The 20,975-nt window shown below is 43.5% G+C and overlaps 1 protein-coding gene across 3 annotated transcripts in view; it reads left to right on the forward strand.

Moving 5' to 3' along the window:
* Window positions 1–20,975, forward strand: part of LOC105019404 (cadherin-12) — a 207,013-nt gene that overhangs the window by 116,512 nt on the left and 69,526 nt on the right. For 2 of the 3 annotated variants that reach the window (XM_034289193.1, XM_029116093.2), the window contains 3 exons: window positions 15,281–15,400; window positions 17,424–17,591; window positions 18,324–18,511. In XM_034289193.1, coding sequence (XP_034145084.1) covers window positions 15,281–15,400; window positions 17,424–17,591; window positions 18,324–18,511 — 476 coding nt within the window. Of the gene's footprint in view, window positions 1–6,575; window positions 6,645–15,280; window positions 15,401–17,423; window positions 17,592–18,323; window positions 18,512–20,975 lie in introns of those variants that run through there. The other variant, XM_029116094.2, reaches the window with a different exon arrangement.

Genomic DNA, 20,975 nt, shown 5'->3' on the forward strand with positions numbered 1-20,975 from the left:
TTGTTTATCTGATTATCTGACCAAACCACCAGTTTCAATACAAGTATTGTAGTTAAGCACCATGCATTTACACTTGCCTGTTTGTCCATGCACACCCATACATCTTCAGTGCCTTAGCCCCCCTCAGGATTCCTGTAAAATGCACACTGGAATGGCAAGAGTTATTTTTCATCTTAATCCAGTTCCTTCAAGTGAGTGCAACTTTGCCCCAAGCAAAGTACACCTTTCTTCCAGAGTAGAGAGAGTGTCACTGTAGGCTGTAAGGTGTTGTCCCAGATCAGCAGTTTGTTTGGAGTGGGACTCAAAGACTATGTCCAGATGATAGAGAGGAGCTCAGAAAAGGGTGAGAGAGTGAGAGAAGCCTTGATCATTCTTTTGACACCTGCCATTATGTGATTGTTGAAAGCTTGCCGATCTTGACGTAAGCCTTCAACTAAGATTTCTACAATTTTCTTAGAATCTGTCACCCTGTCGAGAATATGCTTTTGTTGATTTCTTGTTCTTAGGACAAGGTTTGTTGGCCACTTTGTGTGGCGATATATGCTATTGTTATTACAAGCAGCCGGAGAGTGTTAGGAGGAAAAAAGAAACAGGTGTTTTTTGTTTAAGCAAATGTGACCACTATTTTGGACCAGACATCCAAACTATAATACTTAGAATACTCCAACATAACATGCAACAACTACAAAGATTTTACTAAGTTCTGCCCGATTCAGTTAAAACCGGGTTTCATCTGTGAAGATTACACGTATATGGCATGCAGTGGCCATCAAAAGTTGGAAATTTGACCCTTGACGCTGATTATAATGAAGAAATGCAGCCAGGGAAAGACACGTGCATACATTCTTGAGATTGAGAAACAATAAACCAGGCAAGCCTAGATCAGCCGGCTCACGTTTAGAAGTAGTGAATGTTGTTGCCCTGGCTGGATTCAATCCGCAGTGTCCAATGTGACATACTGTGTCTTTAACCACGACACTATTTAAACAGCGTGTGTTGTTCCGCGTTATACATGTGTAGAGATGTCGTGTCTGTTTACTTCCTGCATTAGTCAAAACTAATTATTTTATAGTGCCCTCTGGGTTCCCTACCAGTGGAGAAAATATGATGCAGTGCCCTAATAGGTGCCCTTCCAGTGGAACAATTGTGATGTTTTCTAAAGAAACAAACAAGCCAGTAACCGGAGTCATTGTTTTCATTATAGGTACTGGTATAGCTATTAGCTAGCCATCTACAGTAATCTCTTTCTAATTTAACACATTAAATGTAGTGTTGTGATTCTATTATACCTGTTGTTGGTTTGGTAAAAGTTGAATAGCCAACCACTACGCTATGTGAACTACACTATGGAAATGGTCCTTGTAAGTGCAGATCGTCCTTCGCAATATAACCGTAAACTGTTTTACTTACCAACAAAATGTATAACAGAATTGCAACACTACGTTCAACACATTAAATTAGAGGTTACTGTAGAAGGCTAGCTAATATGCAGTCCCTATGAAGAAAACAATGACTCCGAAATGGTCCTTGTTGGTGCAGTTCGTCCATCTCAATATTATCGTGAACTGTTTACTTTACTAAAATGTAGCTACTGCTGCTTGTAGCCAACACAGTTTTAGCTTATCCTGACGAATCTTAATGCCTTCTTTGTTTGGTCCATGTTGAGGATCAAACACCAAGCAACTGAATGGCAGTCCACGTCTCTAACCACTACACCATTTGACAGCAGGTAGTTGGTAACTCGCTCACTCACTCATTCACTCACTAAGAGACATTCACTCTTCTTGGCTGGCTCCGCTTACACGCTCCCACAAAATATTGTTAAACCAGCTGTCTGGGTGGCTGGTCTCAGTTGATTCCAGTGGTAACGATTTACCAACTCGATCCAGCCCAGCGCGGAGGGAGGGCATAGTAATCGCTAGAATCAGAACATTGACGATGTCATCCCGAGGATCAATGTCACAACTTTCCCCAACCTAAAGCCCTGGGTAAATGGTAATATCCGTGCTAAGCTCAGAGCACTGTCCTCTTCCTATAGCTCTGGGGACCTGGAGAACTTGAGGAGATCCAGATATGACTTATGGAAGGCTATCAGGGGTGGAAATAAAGAATACAGGGATACGTGGGAGTCTAATTACCACAGCTCTGACCCCAGACGCGGTTGTGGGGAGGACTGTGACACATACAATACAAAGGGAGAAACAGCAATGATGCACATCCCACCGCCTTGCTCGGTTTGAGGCGACCAACACAATTCCTTCAGTGAGGCTTGCTGAGGACCAGGACGACTACACTCTGAACCCTCGGAAGTCACCATTGTCAGATGGCATTCCCGGCAGTGTCTTCAGGGGGTGTGCTGAAACACTAGCAGAGGTTTTCACTTCCATAACCAACCTGTCCCTGTCTCTGTCTACGATCCCTCCTACTTCAAACAGACCAAGATCGTCCATCCCTGTACCAAAGAAACCTTCCATCACCTGCCTGAACGGCAACCTCCCTGTAGCACTGACCTCCACCATCATGAAGTGCTTTGAGCGGTCGGTCAGAACTCACATCTCATCCACCCTTCCTGACAATTTTGACCCCTTCCAATTCACAGACTGCCCCAATCAATCTACAGACAATGCCATCGCCCTGATGACACACAGTGCCTTCTCCCACCTGGAAAAAGGCAACACATACTGGATGCTGTTTGTGGACTACAGGTCTGCATTCAACACTGTTATGCCCACCAAGCTTTTTCCTAAGCTCAGGACCCTGGGACTAAACACCACCCTCTGCAATTGGATCCTGGACTTCCTGACGGGCAGACCCCAGGTGGTGAGAATGTGCAACCTCACCTCATCTACACTGACCCAGAGCAGTGAAAACTGCCTAAAAACAACTATACTTCCTGAGGAGACTCAAGAAATCTGCAAAAAACTCTCACCAACTTCTACAGGTGCAACACTGAAAGTATCCTCTCAGGTTGCATTACTGCCTGATACGGCAGCTGCTCTGCTGCAGACCGCAAGTCCTTCCAGAGGGTGGTAAAGTCTGCTGAGCTCATCATTGGCTGCCATTGTCCCTCCGTGCAAGGCATCTACAGTACCATACATGATGCTTGAGGAAAGCACGTAACATAATCAAAGATCACATCCACCCAGGCTATGGTCTGTTCGCACTGCTGCCGTCTGGTTGACGCTACCAGAGCATCGGAGCATGCACTTCCAGACTCAAAAACAGGCCATAAGTCTCCTTAACATTAATACTGATCCATGATCTTACTGATCACACACAAACATTCCAGTTGCTCTGATGTGCTTTCAGGTACTTTTAAATCAGCATTACAATATTCCTTTGCATGTAGCACTCATAAGCATATTACATGAATATGTATCTACAGCTCCAGAAAAATATTAAGAGACCACTGCACCTTTTTCTTTCCTTTCCCAAAAAGTTTTTCCAGAGCTGTATAAGACCCAATGCTTCTACAATACTGTTCATATTCAGTCCTCCTATTTTTTCAAAATGTATGCTAGTTTTGTATATTACTGCCATACATCTACAATATTCAATACTTCTACTAATATTGCTGCTAGTTTACAGTACTCTTTTTAAACTGTTGCTATGTACAGTGTTATGTATATTATAGCTTATCCTCTTGATATATTTCTTGCTGTGATATATTTCTTTCTTCTTAATTTTCACTACGTAGTTGTCTGCCACCATGTAACAAAAAATTCATTGTGCAGGTTGACGCTGTGTTGTTCGGTGCATTTGACAAATAATCCTTGAAACTTGAATAAGTCATTGAAACTAAACGTCTTCATGTTTTTTAGTTTTTTATATCATACCATATCAAATAAATGTTCTGCGTAGAACATTGTTTTGCCTTTCCAACACATTATTTTTCCAAATAGTGTCTCTGAACTCTATTTTCTGTGTTTATATTGTAGCTGAGAGGGTAGTGACTACATATACACAATACTTCATGAAACCTGCTACAAAAATTAATATAGGACCCAAAATGTCCATGTTGTGAAATTTTTTAAACCAACAAGGGTTTTAAAGCCCTGATTGGGTTGTCCAGGGCTTTTGTGGTTACACTTGGTCTGTGGTTGTACGGCTGTTTGGATGTACTGCCAAAATACACTACAAAAATGTTTGAGGCAGCTTATGGTTATGGCTTTTGCAAAATCGGGTTGCATGGTTTCGAGAGAGATAATACATAATTATCTTGTGAAATAAATTATAATCTTGTAAAAAATCTTGTGAAATATGTCATTATGACAATAGTAGAGATTGGTAGTTTTAAATAATGTAGCTATTTTTGGTTCACTCATTGCCTTGTGTGTGTCCTCTGACCTGTTGATAGATGTTTTACATAATGTGGCACCAGATAGCTATACCCCATGTATAACAATGTAAAAAAATAAAAATACATGTAATACATATAATGCCAATAATTGTATGTATTATTTCTTTGAAATTCTTTACTTGGATTAATAAAGGTTTCATTTTTGATCTTTGACAACTTCACTTCAATCTGATGAATTATTTTTTTCATAGCCTTCTTTGCTAATCTTTACCAAGGGGGGCAATCATTCTGGATGACAGTTTATAACAGAATGGCACACTCTCTTGCGGGCAACACACCCAACTTTTACAATCTCTTCGCTGATGTTTAGGTATGATGGCCATCAGCTTACAGCACAAATCCTGTTTAATACATGTGTGTGACAGCCATCTAAGTGTTTAGCTTGTGTCATTTGTGGATGTGGCTTCCTTTGAATTTCCACCAAGGACACTTGAGTACCAGCCTGTAAATATGTACTAAAACTGAAAAATCTAATTTAGCCACAGCATTTTTATTAAGTGTATACAACATATACAACAATTTCCCATTGGATGTGTTTATAAGTCTACATGCATCTGTGGTTTCAGTAGATACATGCAAATATGTTTAAAATTCAAGCTACAGCTGTAAAAGGGGATGTGCTCATTCTTCAATAACTAGTAATTACTATGTTTCTGGTTTTGCAGAAGGTTTGGATGGTTGCCATCTTTTTTGCTATTCCTGCTGTGGATGGTGCTTTCTTTCCCTAATGGTAGCAATGTCTAACGAATGCGTGTCTAAGCAGCCATTTTAATGCTGATATATGTTTCTGCAAAACACTCACTTAGCGTAACACTGCAAATGTATTTTGAATAATTCAGCATTTCAGAGATGCACACTCATCTTATATCATTTGCTATTTACACTTTAGTCTCTGTTGCTTTGTCACAGATGGTTTGTGTGGCGAGATAAGGGGGAACTTGCCTGGTCAAGGACTAGTGCGAGGATCAAAAACGAGAAGACATAGGAGAATGTTGCCCTGGGGAAAAGCCAGGACTTCATTTAAAGTTAACAAAAGACAATAATATAACTAAAGACACAGGGGTCCAGACTCGCACAACTCCTTTATGACTTCCTGGGTTGGGGCTAATACAGTCATGGGTGCCCCTCTATTACCCTGCGAGCACCTTCCAATCAGCTAGGTGGCAGGTGTACACATTTGGGCTGCTGCTTCCTAAGGACACATCCAAGTGGAACCACCAGGCTGGCACTTAACCTCCATCACCAGGGCCTGGGGGCGAGGGGTTAGAAACAGGAGACCCATACATTTATTTTGCCTTTTAATTTTTAACAGGAGACAAATTAGAAACAGGAGAGTGAGAAAAAGTGTACACACACAGCCACAATTGTTTCTGAGATTATTTGAAATTGACGTGATGTTACAGTATATTAATCAAAGAAAAATTTTGTTTGGAGGTTTGAAAGGAAATGCACATTGTTACAAATCGGATTTTGCCATGAGGTGTAGTGGAACATAATGGATATCAAAACTATCAGGAAAATCGTTTTTAAATGAAAAGTCTCATTCCAGCATTGGTAAAGGCATAGCATTTGGTAATGCTTACTGTGAACTTCTAGTTAAGGCTGGTAGATTGAGAACTGAGCTCAAAAACCTGTCAAACTGGTTACACCAGCCGCATGATTAGATGAGCAAATCAATATAAACAATTTAAATCTTCCAAAATGAGTAATTGCGAGCCAGTCTCAGCATTTCACTCAAGAGACAGGAGACTTAAGTCTAGGATTCATTTCTAGGGTTGGGAAGACACAAAATGAATGGAGGAAAAAGCAATTTTCTCTAAATCCAATACAAAAGCATAATGTGGTGGTAACAATGAATTTGACTACATACAAGATTTTTAAATGACTGGGCATAGGATTGAAGGTAGTCATTGCCTGAGGGTTCATAGCAACTCTTTTTAAAAATTGCTGACTCCAGACATGTAGTTAGAGGAGGAAGAACTCTCAGTTGTGTGGTAATGAGACTATTCGTTAAATGTATTGATATTTATGACAAAACCTTAAATGTTTCCATAAATCCAGCAAAGTTAAAGTTTAGTATTCTTTAATTTGTTGACAGTTTAGTTGCCACTAGTTTTGGTGTTTTAAAGCAATTGTACCATATAGCTCAATTGCTTGAGCATGGCAATACCAGTTGTCACATCCTTCGATCCAACAGCCTCTCTCCCTCATTCAGATACAGACACCTATGTTGTTGTTGCCGTCCCGTATTCCTCATCACTGCCCTTATTTAAAGCTGCCCCAGGTAAGATTTTCAGTAAATAAAAACTATTACAGCTTTTTACAACAACTCACCGGTCAGAAAGTAGTTCCGTAACAATCCCCGATAGAAAAAGTTCTGAATAATAACATGAAAAATAGAACTCAGAGTTCGACGAAATCCGTAGCCTTGCTAACTTTAGATTAGGGTTCCTTGTTGCTAGCTATATAGCGCTAGAATTTGTTCGCTTCTTTGCAGGTTTCATAGTGTATGCTGTAGTAGACAAGGGAGGAATTGGCAGTTTGTCGTCCTGGTCTCTAGCTGCAAGTATAATTTCTTACAGTAAACGAACTTCGCTCCCTATGGCGTACTTATGCTATATATATATACAGTGGGGAGAACAAGTATTTGATACACTGCCGATTTGGCAGGTTTTCCTACTTACAAAGCATATAGAGGTCTGTAATTTTTATCATAGGTACACAAAAAAATCTGAAAATCACATTGTATGATTTTTAAATAATTAATCTGCATTTTATTGCATGACATAAGTATTTGATCACCTACCAACCAGTAAGATTTCCGGCTCTCACAGACCTGTTAGTTTTTCTTTAAGAAGCCCTTCTGTTCTCCACTCATTACCTGTATTAACTGCACCTGTTTGAACTACCTGTATAAAAGACACCTGTCCACATACTCAATCAAACAGACTCCAACTTCTCCACAATGGCCAAAACCAGAGAGCTGTGTAAGGACATCAGGGATAAAATTGTAGATCTGCACAAGTCTGGGATGGGCTACAGGACAATAAGCAAGCAGCTTAGTGAGAAGGCAACAACTGTTGTTGCAATTATTAGAGAATGGAAGATGTTCAAGATGACGGTCAATCTCCCACAGTCTGGGGCTCCATGCAAGATCTCACCTCGTGGGGCATCAATGACCATGAGGAAGGTGAGGGATCAGCCCAGAACTACACGGCAGGACCTGGTCAATGACCTGAAGAGAGCTGGGAACACAGTCTCAAAGAAAACCATTAGTAACACTACGCTGTCATGGATTAAAACCCTGCAGCCCATGCAAGGTCCCCCTGCTCAAGCCAGCGCATGTCCAGGCCCCTCTGAAGTTTGCCAATGATCATATGGATGATCCAGAGGAGGAATGGGAGAAGGTCATGTGGTCTGATGAGACAGAAATAGAGCTTTTTGGTCTAAACTCCACTTGCTGTGTTTGGAGGAAGAAGAAGGATGAGTACAACCCCAAGAACATCATCCCAACTGTGAAGCATGGAGGTGGAAACATCATTCTTTAGGGATACTTTTCTGCAAAGGGGACAGGACGACTGCACCGTATTGAGGGGAGGATGGATGGGGCCATGTATCGCGAGATCTTGGCCAACAACCTTCCCTCGGTAAGAGCATTGAAGATGGGTGGTGGGATGAGTCTTCCAGCATGACAACAACCCGAAACACACAGCCAGGGCAACTAAGGAGGGGCTCCGTAAGAAGCATCTCAAGGTCCTGGAGTAGCCTAGCCAGTCTCCAGACACGAACCCAATAGAAAATCTTTGGAGGGAGTTGAAAGTCTGTATTGCCTGTAAAACAACTTTATAAAGCTCCGGGAAAAAATTAAGAGTCCTCTTTTTCTTTCCTTTCCAAAATTTAAAAAGGAAAGTTTTGAGTGAGGAAGAAGATGCTTTCTCAAAATAAAACAAGGAGGAAGGCCCGCCTCGCAGAAAGCAATTGGCTGGAATAGGTTTGCTGAAACAGAATTGGCTCCAAAAATTCTAAATTGACGATCCACAGGCACTGAGCTGTCTGTGCTGCTAAACAACTCTTAGAGTCTCTATAGCTTACACATGGTTATAGGCGACAAAACTTTTGTATTTTTTACAGAAAAAAATCTACTTAGTGCAGTTTTAAGTTCCTCCTTCCCTCTTATATGTTTTGGTCAATATTTGGCTCTTGTGCCACTCTGGTGTTCAGTTTTTTTTTTTTATGCAGTTACTGTTTTCGATCCGTAGTTCTTTTATTAAAAGTCATTTTCTCCCTATGCCTGTGTCCTGTCTACTGCTGTATAACAGTGTTCTGTATTCTTCCATCCATCCATCTTCTCCCGCTTATCCGGGGCCGGGTCGCGGGGGCAGCAGTCTAAGCAGGGATGCCCAGACTTCCCTCTCCCCAGACACTTCCTCTAGCTCTTCCGGGGGGACACCGAGGCGTTCCCAGGCCAGCCGGGAGACATAGTCCCTCCAGCGTGTCCTAGGTCTTCCCCGGGGTCTCTTCCCGGTGGGACGGGACCGGAACACCTTCCCAGGAAGGCGTTCCGGAGGCATCCGAAAAAGATGCCCAAGCCACCTCAGCTGACCCCTCTCGATGTGGAGGAGCAGCGGCTCTACTCTGAGCTCCTCCCGGGTGACCGAGCTTCTCACCCTATCTCTAAGGGATCGCCCGGCCACCCTGCGGAGAAAGCTCATTTCGGCCGCCTGTATCCGGGATCTTGTCCTTTCGGTCATGACCCAAAGCTCATGACCATAGGTGAGAGTAGGAACGTAGATTGACTGGTAAATCGAGAGCTTCGCCTTGCGGCTCAGCTCTTTCTTCACCACGACAGACCGATACATCGACTGCATTACTGCAGAAGCTGCACCGATCCGTCTGTCAATCTCCCGTTCCATCCTTCCCTCACTCGTGAACAAGACCCCTAGATACTTAAACTCCTCCACTTGAGGCAGGCACTCTCCACCAACCTGAAGTGGGCAAGCCACCCTTTTCCGACTGAGGACCATGGCCTCAGATTTGGAGGTACTGATTTTCATCCCCACCGCTTCACACTCGGCTGCAAACCGTCCCAGTGCATGCTGAAGGTCCTGGTTAGAAGGGGCCAACACGACAACATCATCTGCAAAGAGCAGAGACGAAATTGTGTGGTCCCCAAACCTGACACCCTCCGGCCCCTGGCTGCGCCTAGAAATTCTGTCCATAAAAATTACGAACAGAACCGGTGACAAAGGGCAGCCCTGCCGGAGTCCAACATGCACTGGGAACAAGTCTGACTTACTGCCGGCAATGCGGACCAAGCTCCTGCTTCGGTTGTACAGGGACCTGACAGCCCTTAGCAAAGGACCCAGGACCCCATATTCCCCAAGCACCCTCCACAAGATGCCGCGAGGGACACAGTCGAATGCTTTCTCCAAATCCACAAAACACATGTGGATTGGTTGGGCAAACTCCCATGAACCCTCCAACACCCCGTAGAGGGTATAGAGCTGGTCCAGTGTTCCACGGCCCGGACGAAAACCACACTGTTCCTCCTGAATCCGAGGTTCTACTATCGGCCGTATTCTCCTCTCCAGAACCCTGGCATAGACTTTCCCGGGGAGGCTGAGAAGTGTGATCCCCCTATAGTTGGAACACACCCTCCGGTCCCCTTTCTTAAAAAGAGGGACCACCACCCCGGTCTGCCATCCAAGAGGCACTGTCCCCGACCGCCACGCGATGTTGCACAGGCGTGTCAACTAAGACAGCCCCACAACATCCAGAGACTTGAGGTACTCAGGGCGGATCTCATCCACCCCCGGTGCCTTGCCACCGAGGAGTTTCTTGACCACCTCAGTGACTTCAGCCCGGGTGATGGACGAGTCCACCTCTGAGCCCTCATCCTCTGCTTCCTCAATGGAAGACGTGTCAGCGGGATTGAGGAGATCCTCGAAGTACTCCTTCCACCGCCCGACGACATCCTCAGTTGAGGTCAACAGCTGTCCACCTCTACTGTAAACAGCGTTGGTAGGGCACTGTTTCCCTCTCCTGAGGCGCCGGATGGTTTGCCAGAATCTCTTCGAGGCCAGCCGATAGTCCTTCTCCATGGCCTCACCGAACTCCTCCCAGGCCCGAGTTTTTGCCTCCACAACCACCCGGGCTGCAGCCCGCTTGGCCTGTCGGTACCCGTCAGCTGCCTCAGGAGTCCCACAAGCCAACCAGGCCTGATAGGACTCCTTCTTCAGCTTGACGGCATCCCTTACTTCCGGTGTCCACCACCGGGTTCGGGGATTGCCGCCTCGACAGGCACCGGAGACCTTACGGCCACAGCTCCGAGCGGCCGCTTCGACAATGGCGGTGGAGAACATGGTCCACTCGGACTCAATATCTCCAACCTCCCTCGGGATCCAGTCGAAACTCTGCCGGAGGTGGGAGTTAAAGATCTCTCTGACAGGAGACTCGGCCAGACGTTCCCAGCAGACCCTTACAGTACGCTTGGGCCTGCCGAGTCTGTCCAGCTTCCTCCCCCGCCATCGGATCCAACTCACCACCAGGTGGTGATCAGTTGACAGCTCCGCCCCTCTCTTCACCCGAGTGTCCAAGACATACGGCCGCAGGTCAGATGAGACGACAACAAAGTCGATCATCGACCTGCGGCCTAGGGTGTCCTGGTGCCACGTGCACTGATGGACACCCTTATGCTTGAACATGGTGTTCGTTATGGACAAACTGTGACTAGCACAGAAGTCCAATAATTGAACACCACTCGGGTTCAGATCCGGGGGGCCGTTCCTCCCAATCACGCCCCTCCAGGTGTCACTGTCGTTGCCCACGTGGGCGTTGAAGTCCCCCAGTAGAACAATAGAGTCCCCAGTCGGAGCACTTTCCAGCACCCCTCCCAGAGACTCCAAGAAGGTCGGGTACTCTGCACTGCCGTTCGGCCCGTAGGCACAAACAACAGTGAGAGACCTATCCCCGACCCGTAGGCGCAGGGAAACGACCCTCTCGTTCACCGGGGTAAACTCCAACACATGGCGGCAGAGCTGGGGAGCTATGAGCAAACCCACACCAGCCCGCCGCCTCTCACCATGGGCAACTCCAGAGTGGTGAAGAGTCCATCCTCTCTCAAGGAGTGTGGTTCCAGAGCCCAAGCCGTGTGTAGAGGTGATCCCGATTACCTCTAATCGGAACCTCTCAACCTCACGCACCAACTCAGGCTCCTTCCCCGCCAGCGAGGTGACATTCCACGTCCCTAGAGCCAGTTTCCGTGTCCAGAGATCGGGTTGTCTTGGCCCCTGCCTTCGACTGCCGCCCGATCCTCTTCGCACCGGCCCCTTATGGTCCCTCCTGTGGGTGGTGAGCCCACGGGAGGGCGGCCCCACGTCGCCCGTTCGGGCTGAGCCCGGCCGGGCCCCATGGGGGAAGGCCCGGCCACCAGGCGCTCGCATACGAGCCCCAACCCCGGGCCTGGCTCCAGGGTGGGGCCCCGGCTGCGCCATACCGGGCGACGTCACGGTACTCAAAATGTTTTCCTTCATTTAGGGGGTTTTGAACCGCTCTTAGTCTGACCCGTCGCCTAAGACCTGTTTGCCTTGGGAGACCCTACCAGGGGCATATAGCCCCAGACAACATAGCTCCTAGGGTCACTCGGGTACTCAAACCCCTCCACCACGTTAAGGTGGCAGTTCTTGGAGGGGTTAAGGTGGCAGTTCTTGGAGGGGTATTCTGTATTCTTGTGTATGTAAAATACGTTTTCCCATAGCCCTAATATGGTTTCCAGTCCTAATCTGGTTTCCACTTCAGCTCAAATTTGCTCAAGGTCAGGTGGACCTTTGCTTGTTACGCGGCCTTGGTATCCTGTAATAAAAAAAAAAATAATAAACAGAAATTGACTGCTTGGAAAATTCAAACAACATCTCTGACTGCACACTCCCCTGTATGTGTCTCGTATGTCACTGTTTATATTTCCCCTGTATGGCTATTGGATTTACTTAAAAATAAAAGACATGGCCATTTCAGAAGATGTTTTGGTTAGGTTTATACATTTGCAGTTCAGTCACAAGTTGGCAAACTGTGCCTGGTAACAGCAGTAAAGGACACACTGTTTGAGAGAGCTTCTCTATAAATTCATGGATTGCATCTTTGTCGTATGAGCAGGGCCAATTACTTTTAACAGGGATTATTACTGTTTTGCCTATTTTACACTAAGGTTTGGAAACACTGAATAATCTAAAGTGGATAAATATTAAATAGGAAAAAATGTAATCATGTGATCAGACATATTTAGAAAGATGTCGGTGTTGTCATTATCTAGCAAAGCTAATGTCTGCTTGCACAATATCGGAGACTCCAGGAATCTTACTTTAATTAGTCAGCTAGCTAACATTATCCTGCATCTAAAATAAACCTGGTGAATTAAAAAAAAAATTGTTGAAGAGTTTAGCTACGTATCATTTGTCTTTTTAAGAGATTGTATTGTGCACATTACACTAAATCAACAGGATTCATTGAGGATGCCCTGAGTAGAATGTTGAATTGGATAACCCGTCAAAATGTGGATGTTTGCTTTTTTGCCAAAGGGTTATGGTATAAGTGTAGTCTTTTTTGCAAACATTGTGAGGTATGGCCGTGGTGGCAAATATAGAGTGGCATTTTCAACCCCTCTAAGCAGCCAGTAGGCAGATGTAATGTACTCATAATTTGGACTGCACAATACATAGTTAGCTAAAACGATTGAAAGGAAGTGACTTAGCCATTTGGAGGGTTGAATTTGCATTGTAAGCACAGCTTCTGTCATAGTTTCATTATAGTTCCTGTTCTCTCCCAAAGGCAATTTCCTGGTAACCATCTTAACATTTTCGTAGACTGATTTAGGAAGATCATTACAATGCAGCCACCTAATTTAATCATATTTGTCCAAATCTTTCCAAAAAAGAGATGGTGTTTGCATTGTAGGACACATTTTTAAGGGGGTAGTCTTTCTTCTTGGTGGAGCCATTATTTTGCCATCTCAGATACAATATGTATATTGCCAATTAAGTAGCTGAAAAGTAGGACATATTTCTTTCTCATTCGAAAGATGCTGGGAACATGTTTTGAGTACACACAGCCAGTCCTGTCTCCATTTGGAGCCCTGCCTGGCAGAATTGTTATTCGCAAAAATTAATTGATGACAAAAATGTTAGTTTGTAAAGTCCTTTCCACATGTCCAACTTTAAAGGTAGCTCTGGGCTCAAATGAGCTGTGCACAAGAGCCTGGGGACAAGGTTACTATAGCCCCAATTTGCTCTGGTCAAAATGAGCCTACTGTATATACAGTATTTCACAAAAGTGATTACACCCCTCACATTTTTGTAAATATTTGATTATATCTTTTCATGTGACAACACTGAAGAAATGACACTTTGCTACAATGTAAAATAGTGAGTGTACAGCTTGTATAACAGTGTAAATTTGCTGTCCCCTCAAAATAACACAACACACAGCCATTAATGTCTAAACCGCTGGAAAATGTCCAAATTGGTCCCAAAGTGTCATTTTGTGTGGCCACCATTATTTTCCAGCACTGCCTCCAGCAGGTTGCCACTGGAGTCCTCTTCCCTTGCACTCCTCCACCTTCCATTTGAGGATGCCCCACAGATACTCCATAGGGTATAGGTCTGGAGATATTCTTGGCCAGTCCATCACCTTTACCCTCAGCATCTTTAGCAAGGCAGTGGTCATCTTGTAGGGGTGTTTGGGTTCGTTATCATGTTGGAATACGGCCCTGTGGCCCAGTCTCCGAAGGGAGGGGATCGTGCTCTGCTTCAGTATGTCACAGTACATGTTGCCATTCATGGTTCCCTCAATGAACTGTAGCTCCCCAGTGCCGGCAGCTCCCATGCAGCCCCAGACCATGACACTCCCACCACCATGCTTGACTGTAGGCAAGACACACTTGTCTTTGTACTCCTCACCTGGTTGCCGCCACACACACTTGACACAATCTGAACCAAATGAGTTCATCTTGGTCTCATCAGACCACAGGACATGGTTCCAGTAATCCATGTCCTTAGTCTGCTTGTCTTTAGCAAACTATTTTTGGGCTTTATTGTGCATCATCTTTAGAAGAGGCTTCCTTCTGGGACGACTGCCATGCAGACCAATTTAATGCAGTGTGCAGCGTATTGTCTGAGCACTGACAGGCCGACCCCTTCAACCTCTGCAGCAATGCTGGCAGCACTCATACGTCTATTTCCCAAAGACAACTTCTGGATATGACACTCAGCACGTGCACTCGACTTCTTTGGTCGATCATGGTAAGGCCTGTTTTGAGTGGAACCTGTCCTGTTAAACTGCTGTATGGTCTTGGCCACCGTGCTGCTGCTCAGTTTCAGGGTCTTGGAAATCTTCTTATAGCCTAGGCCCTCTTTATGTAGAGCAACAATAATTTTTTTCAGATCCTCAGGGAGTTATTTGCCATGAGGTGCCATTGTGAACTTCCAGTGACCAGTATGAGGGAGTGTGAGAGATTTAACACACCTGCTCCCTATTCACACCTGAGACCTTGTAACACTAATGAGTCACATGACACAGAGAATGGCTTATTGGGCCCAGTTTGGACATTTACACTTAGGGGTGTACTCACATTTGTTGTCAGCGGTTTAGACATTAATAGCTGTGTGTTGTTATTTTGAGGAGACAGCAAATTTACACTGTTATACAAGCTGTACACTCACTACTTTACATTGCAGCAAAGTGTCATTTCTTCAGTGTTGTCACATGAAAAGATATAATCAAAATGTGAGGGGTGTCCTCACTTTTGTGAGATTCTGTAAATCCTGGTGTGATTTAACATGCATCTATGGTGGTACAAGCACATTAACTGGATGAAAAAGATCATCATAATTGACCATATCTAAATTATACAAATGTATGACTTTACAGGAACCTATGTGATGCAGGTGACAGCTACCGATGCAGACGACCCTACTTATGGAAACAGTGCCAGAGTGGTCTACAGCATCCTTCATGGTCAGCCATACTTCTCTGTTGATCCCAAAACAGGTAAATAAGATCAGTCAGATGTTCATTTCAAAGTAAATAACAATATTTCAAAAGTGCCTTAACTACAACCTAAGGTTAGTATGGACAATGTATTAAGTACATAGTATAACTCTGAATGTTAATGTATGTAAAGTTATGATTACGCTGAAATCTTGATTGTAGTGTTGTAGAAAAAACTCAAATGTTTGAGAGAAGTGTAGGTACCAAAAGTGTCTTTATTCATCTTACTTCACATGTATACTGTATATGCAGGAAGCAATTCAGATGCTTCAGGTTACTCCCTGGCCGGAAGTCATACCCATGGTTAAAAATAATGGAATCTTGGAGTTTCTCCTGTTGTGAATTAAAGGGCACCCCCATTCTCAAACAAATACATGTTCACAGTCCATAACCCTTACAACACAGATGGGCTACAAAACCAATAAACACATTTAAACATGTTTTCTACTATCTACATCATTGAATAAACCAAGAAGGCCGTAAGCACCGGTTAAAAAAATCTCCCAAAATACTGTCCCACAGGAGTGAAATATCTTGATTTAATTACATTGTTACTGGGCAATGCATTAGACAATAGAGCGACACATGAAAATGTATTTCATACCGTTTATATTCTGATTTACTAAGACTGCAAAAACGATCCATGATATCACATACAAATGACATGTCACACACCTAAATTATGCGCAGTTGGGTTTATGGTAAGTTACAGGATGGAAAAAGGTAATGGTATACTGTACTTTAGCTAGCAATTAAATTACACGCTACACATACAGTATGCAAATTAACAGCAGGGTTTTAGTGATATATATTTTTCTACAATGATGTCATTGTAGGATTTGTTTTTACCAGTTTCACAAACTACTGTACACATGTGACTTATTTTAAAGAGTGGGTCCTGGTACTAGTCGAAGGCTCAACATCTTTTACAGGAATGTGCTTACCAGCCAATAGCCGAAATGTAACTATGTTGACTCTATTTGCAAATTGGCTATTCACAGCACATTGTTTCCCAGATAGGCCCCAGATAGTCATTCTCATTCCCATATGAAATAGACATTTGAGTAATTAAAACATTGCAAATCTCGAGAATCTACTGGAAACCAAGAGCACACCCTGGCAGATGTACAACCAATGGCTACAGAAAAATCTAAACAATCTCCCAGTCATCTGTATGTTTTCAGTTGCCTCTGCTCACTGGAGAGGTATACTGCAAAAGGGTGTAAATATGTAACTGCTGAAGCAAATGTTTGCCATGCTGAGCTTTCCACTACTGCCAAACATACATCAATGCAGCCAAACAAGCAGGAGAGAGGGAGGGAGGAGAAAAGAGGGGAAAAGAGAAAGGGATACGTGCCTTAATCACTATGCAATTCCCAATGTCATCGCTCCCTGCCAGAATTTGCATCCTGAAAAGATCTGAGGATTGTAAAAAAAAAACACACAAAAAACACCACCATTTAATTGTTGCACTCGTAGAACAAAGGATTTGAAGATCAAATGTGACATCCATTCTTTTCATATTATGGATGGGGGAATATGAGGAGAGGAAACATACATCTTGCTTCCTATCCATCCCTTCTATCACGGTGACATCCTCCATGCTGACCTGGCCATTACTCAGCTCTATATTTGCTTTGATTTCAATGTCCTTCAGATCCTCTGGCGAGTCATTATAGAGCCTGCCTAAGTTCAGTATGTCAAGTATCTCCACTTGGTGAAATTACCTTTATTTCTATCTGTCTCAGCCTTGACTTCAGGTACATTATTAATGCACCTCTAAGAATAGGCTCTTTCTAAGGGGGGTGCTACTTCTCTGGTAATTTGTACATTTGAACCCTCTAGTGTAAAAAGAGGGCATTGTTCTCCAGCCATCCTTCTGAATACACATTAACATTCACCTTGTCCCCTCTCTATCCATCCTCTACCTATCCTCCATTTGGACTGGGCATCTTTGGTGACATAAACGTGCCTGGATTGTCAGCTGTTCTTTTGACGTGTTGTGATTCCAATTTGCTATTAGGCATAATAAGGACTGCCTTGCCGAACATGGACCGTGAGGTGAAGGAGCAGTACCAGGTGCTAATCCAGGCCAAGGACATGGGAGGGCAGCTAGGAGGTCTGGCTGGGACCACTACCGTCAACATCACCCTCAGTGACGTCAATGACAACCCACCAAGGTTCTCTAAAAGTAAGAGAGTGAGCTCTGCTATTGTGTTGATACAATTTGGTGTGGGAGGTTAAAAGCTAATTGTAAATATATATATATATATATATATATATATATATATATATATATATATATATATATATGATTATTATTATGTTTTATTTTTAATAACATATTTTAATAATGCTATCTTGTTATTTATGAATAATTGATTATATTACTCATGCCCCAATGGGCTATGTCTGTGTTATATTATATTTTTAGTTTAATATCATGACACATCCAACAAAACAAGAACAAACAAAAAAAACTATAATTGATTATGAAAAGTTATAGGAACAATTCAAGCATGCAATTCTGACTGAGTCATCGGCTCTGGTCTCTGAGTATCCTGATGTGCCTGCTAAGACAGCCTGCTTAGAATGTAAATACAGACAGTCACCCACTCTATGAAAAGATTGATATTTCCATAATGATGCTGAAGCACTGAGGTACAGATCAGGAGTGAAGTGGTCTTAATGTCTACTGCTCTTTCTCTCTCCTTAACTATATATCTCTCTTAGAGCTTCTATCCCTCCTTTTGCCTTTCCCTTTCTTTTTCTCACTCTCAGTCAATTGGTGATTTGCACCCTTGATCCCAAGGGCAGATGTAGTTGCTCTGTTTCATGCTTCCAAACCATTCAGAGACACACTGGAAGTGCATTCCCTTGTAAATAAACTAGGTAGATTCATTTGTTTCTTTTTGTTTAAAAGGTTTCTTTCACTTGAGAGTCCCTGAGTCCTCTGCAGTTGGTTCTGCTGTGGGAAGGATCAAAGCTCACGACTTGGACATAGGGAAGAATGCAGAAGTAGAGTACAACATTGTACCAGGGGATGGAGGAAACATCTTTGACATCATCACCAATGAACACAACCAGGAGGGAATAATCATTCTCAAAAGGGTAAGAGCTTTAATCAAACACCTGGGGGCTGGTGGTACTTTCTGTTGGAGGATGGGCTCATAATGACTGGAAAATAATTATTGGAACATCATCAAACACATCGTTTTAATGTTAATAAAGTTGCATTTATTGTATTCCAGTCATTACTGTGAGACATCCTCTTCTCACAAGCCACCAGTGCTTCAGGCATATAATCTTGTTAACTCATTGGTATCTGTCCTTTTGGGGATTAGTTATACCGCCTACAACTATACTGGCTGTGTCCAAAGTCTTGCTTGCCAACAACTTAAACTGAATAACATGTAGTAGTTATACTGCAAATGCCATTTACAACATATTATTTAGTAAAAACAAATGCTGCAAGCAACAGAGATGAGCATTCTAGGCTCCTCCTGCCTTTCAATCATTTTGATACTATTTTGGTATAGCAAGTTTAAGATGCAGTCTGGGATTTTGTGATTAACAAAATAATTTTGTCAACCTCCAATTTTAGGCTTGATGTGCATAAACTGTAAGTAGAATCATTATCATACCTCACCCTGGTGGACTCATGGGGGAGGGGGGCAAAGTGCCCTCTGCTTTGCCCCTATGGTAGATAAAACATGATGAGGTGCTCTCTATGGTGGCTCAGTGTGTAAGGAAACTTAATAAAGTGCCCTCTAGGGTGCCCCAACGTGCGAGAAAACGTGATTCAGTGCCCTGTTGGGTGCCCATCCAATGGAAAAAACTGTGATGTAGTGCCCTCTAGGGTGCCCCTATTTGTGAGGAAATGTGGTGCCCTCCAAGGAGCTCCTATGTTAAAAAAACTTGAATAAGTGCACTCTGGGTTCCCTTCCAGTGGAGAAAATGTGCTGCAGTGAACTAATGGGTGCCTTTCCAGTGGAAGAATTGTGATGCAGTGTCCTCGTGGGTGACCCTATGTGTGAGGAAATGTGATTAAGTGTTCTAGTGGGCGCCCTTCCAATGGAGATCATGTGATACAGTGCCATGTAGGCTGCCCTATATGCTAGAAAATGTGTTGGCCTCTATGTGCTCCTACATGCAAGACAATGTGCCCTCATGTAATGCCTCTATGGTGGAAAATGCCCTCCTGGTGGCCCCTGTTGTTATATATCCTTTTAAAAAAACGTTTAGTGGTGGCATGATTCTACCTCAATTTATTTCTGTTTAGTGCCAATATACTCATCCAGACAGTTTTTAGAACCGTTAGCATGTAGATGTTAAAAAGTTAGCATGGAGAAGTTAAACGTATATTTAGAAAGAAGAAAACATGTAAAAAACTGTCTGAATGTGTTTATTGGTTCCAAAAGGGTGTGTGTGTGGTACAATCCTCAGCCACACTCCCTTTAGAATGTTCAGGTGTCAGTGGGTTTAGTGCAGTCTGAGCTGTAACATTCACAGCCACACCCCCTTTAGAATGTTCAGGTGTCAATGGGTTTAGTGCATTCTGAGTTGTAACCTTCACATCCCACTAAAGTGTCTGAGGTTGCTTACATAGCAATATGTATTACATTTAAACCAACGGAAAGATTGCAGCTTACTTAAGATACATGACTGCATTTTCTGGTTTGTTTTGGTTTTTAAGCTGTATGCCATGTTATACAATATGCTAGAGGATGCCTTGCTAGGTAGCTTACTAGTCATTTCTATGCTAACTGGTGGACTTGATCCAACTCAAATCAAGCTGAAATGTTAATAATATGTTTTATCTACTCTGATTCCACCACCCTGACTATCTCCCCACCTTGACTATGCTCCTCGATATACAGTTGAAGTTGAAGTTCATTTTAACTCAGTTGTTCACAATTCCTGACATTTAATACTAGTAAAACTCCCTGTCTTAGGTCTGTCTGGACAAAAATGTTCTATAGAATTGAGGTCAGTGCTTTGTGATGGCCACTCCAATACCTTTACTTTGTAGTCCTTAAGCCATTTTGCCACACATTTGGAAGTATGTTTGGGGTAATTATACATCTGGAAGACCCATTTGCGACCAAGCTTTAACTTCCTGACTGATGTCTTGAGATGTGGAAATATCCACATAATTTCCCATACTCATGATGCCATCTACTTTGTGAAGCGTACCAGTCCCTCCTTCAGCAAAGCACCCCCAAAACATGATGCTGCCATCCCTGTGCTTCACGGTTGGGATGGTGATTTTAGGCTTGCCAGCCTCCCCCTTTTTCCTCCAAACATATCAATGGTCATTATGGCCAAACAGTTAAATATTTGTTACATCAGACCAGAGGACATTTCTCCAAAAAGTGAGATATTTGTCCCTGTGTACAATTGCAGTCTGGCTTTTTTATGGCGGTTTTGGAGCAGTGGCTCCAAACCAATGAGTGGTCTATTCTGCAGGATTAGTCTTGGTATCTTCATGTTAGTTAACCAACCCCAGCATACTTCAATGGGGATATACACCAGAGTGGGGTTTGGGAAAGCTCTCTCACCTTTTCCTCACCCC

Source organism: Esox lucius, chromosome 21 (assembly GCF_011004845.1).
Source record: "Esox lucius isolate fEsoLuc1 chromosome 21, fEsoLuc1.pri, whole genome shotgun sequence".
Lineage (NCBI taxonomy): Eukaryota > Metazoa > Chordata > Actinopteri > Esociformes > Esocidae > Esox > Esox lucius.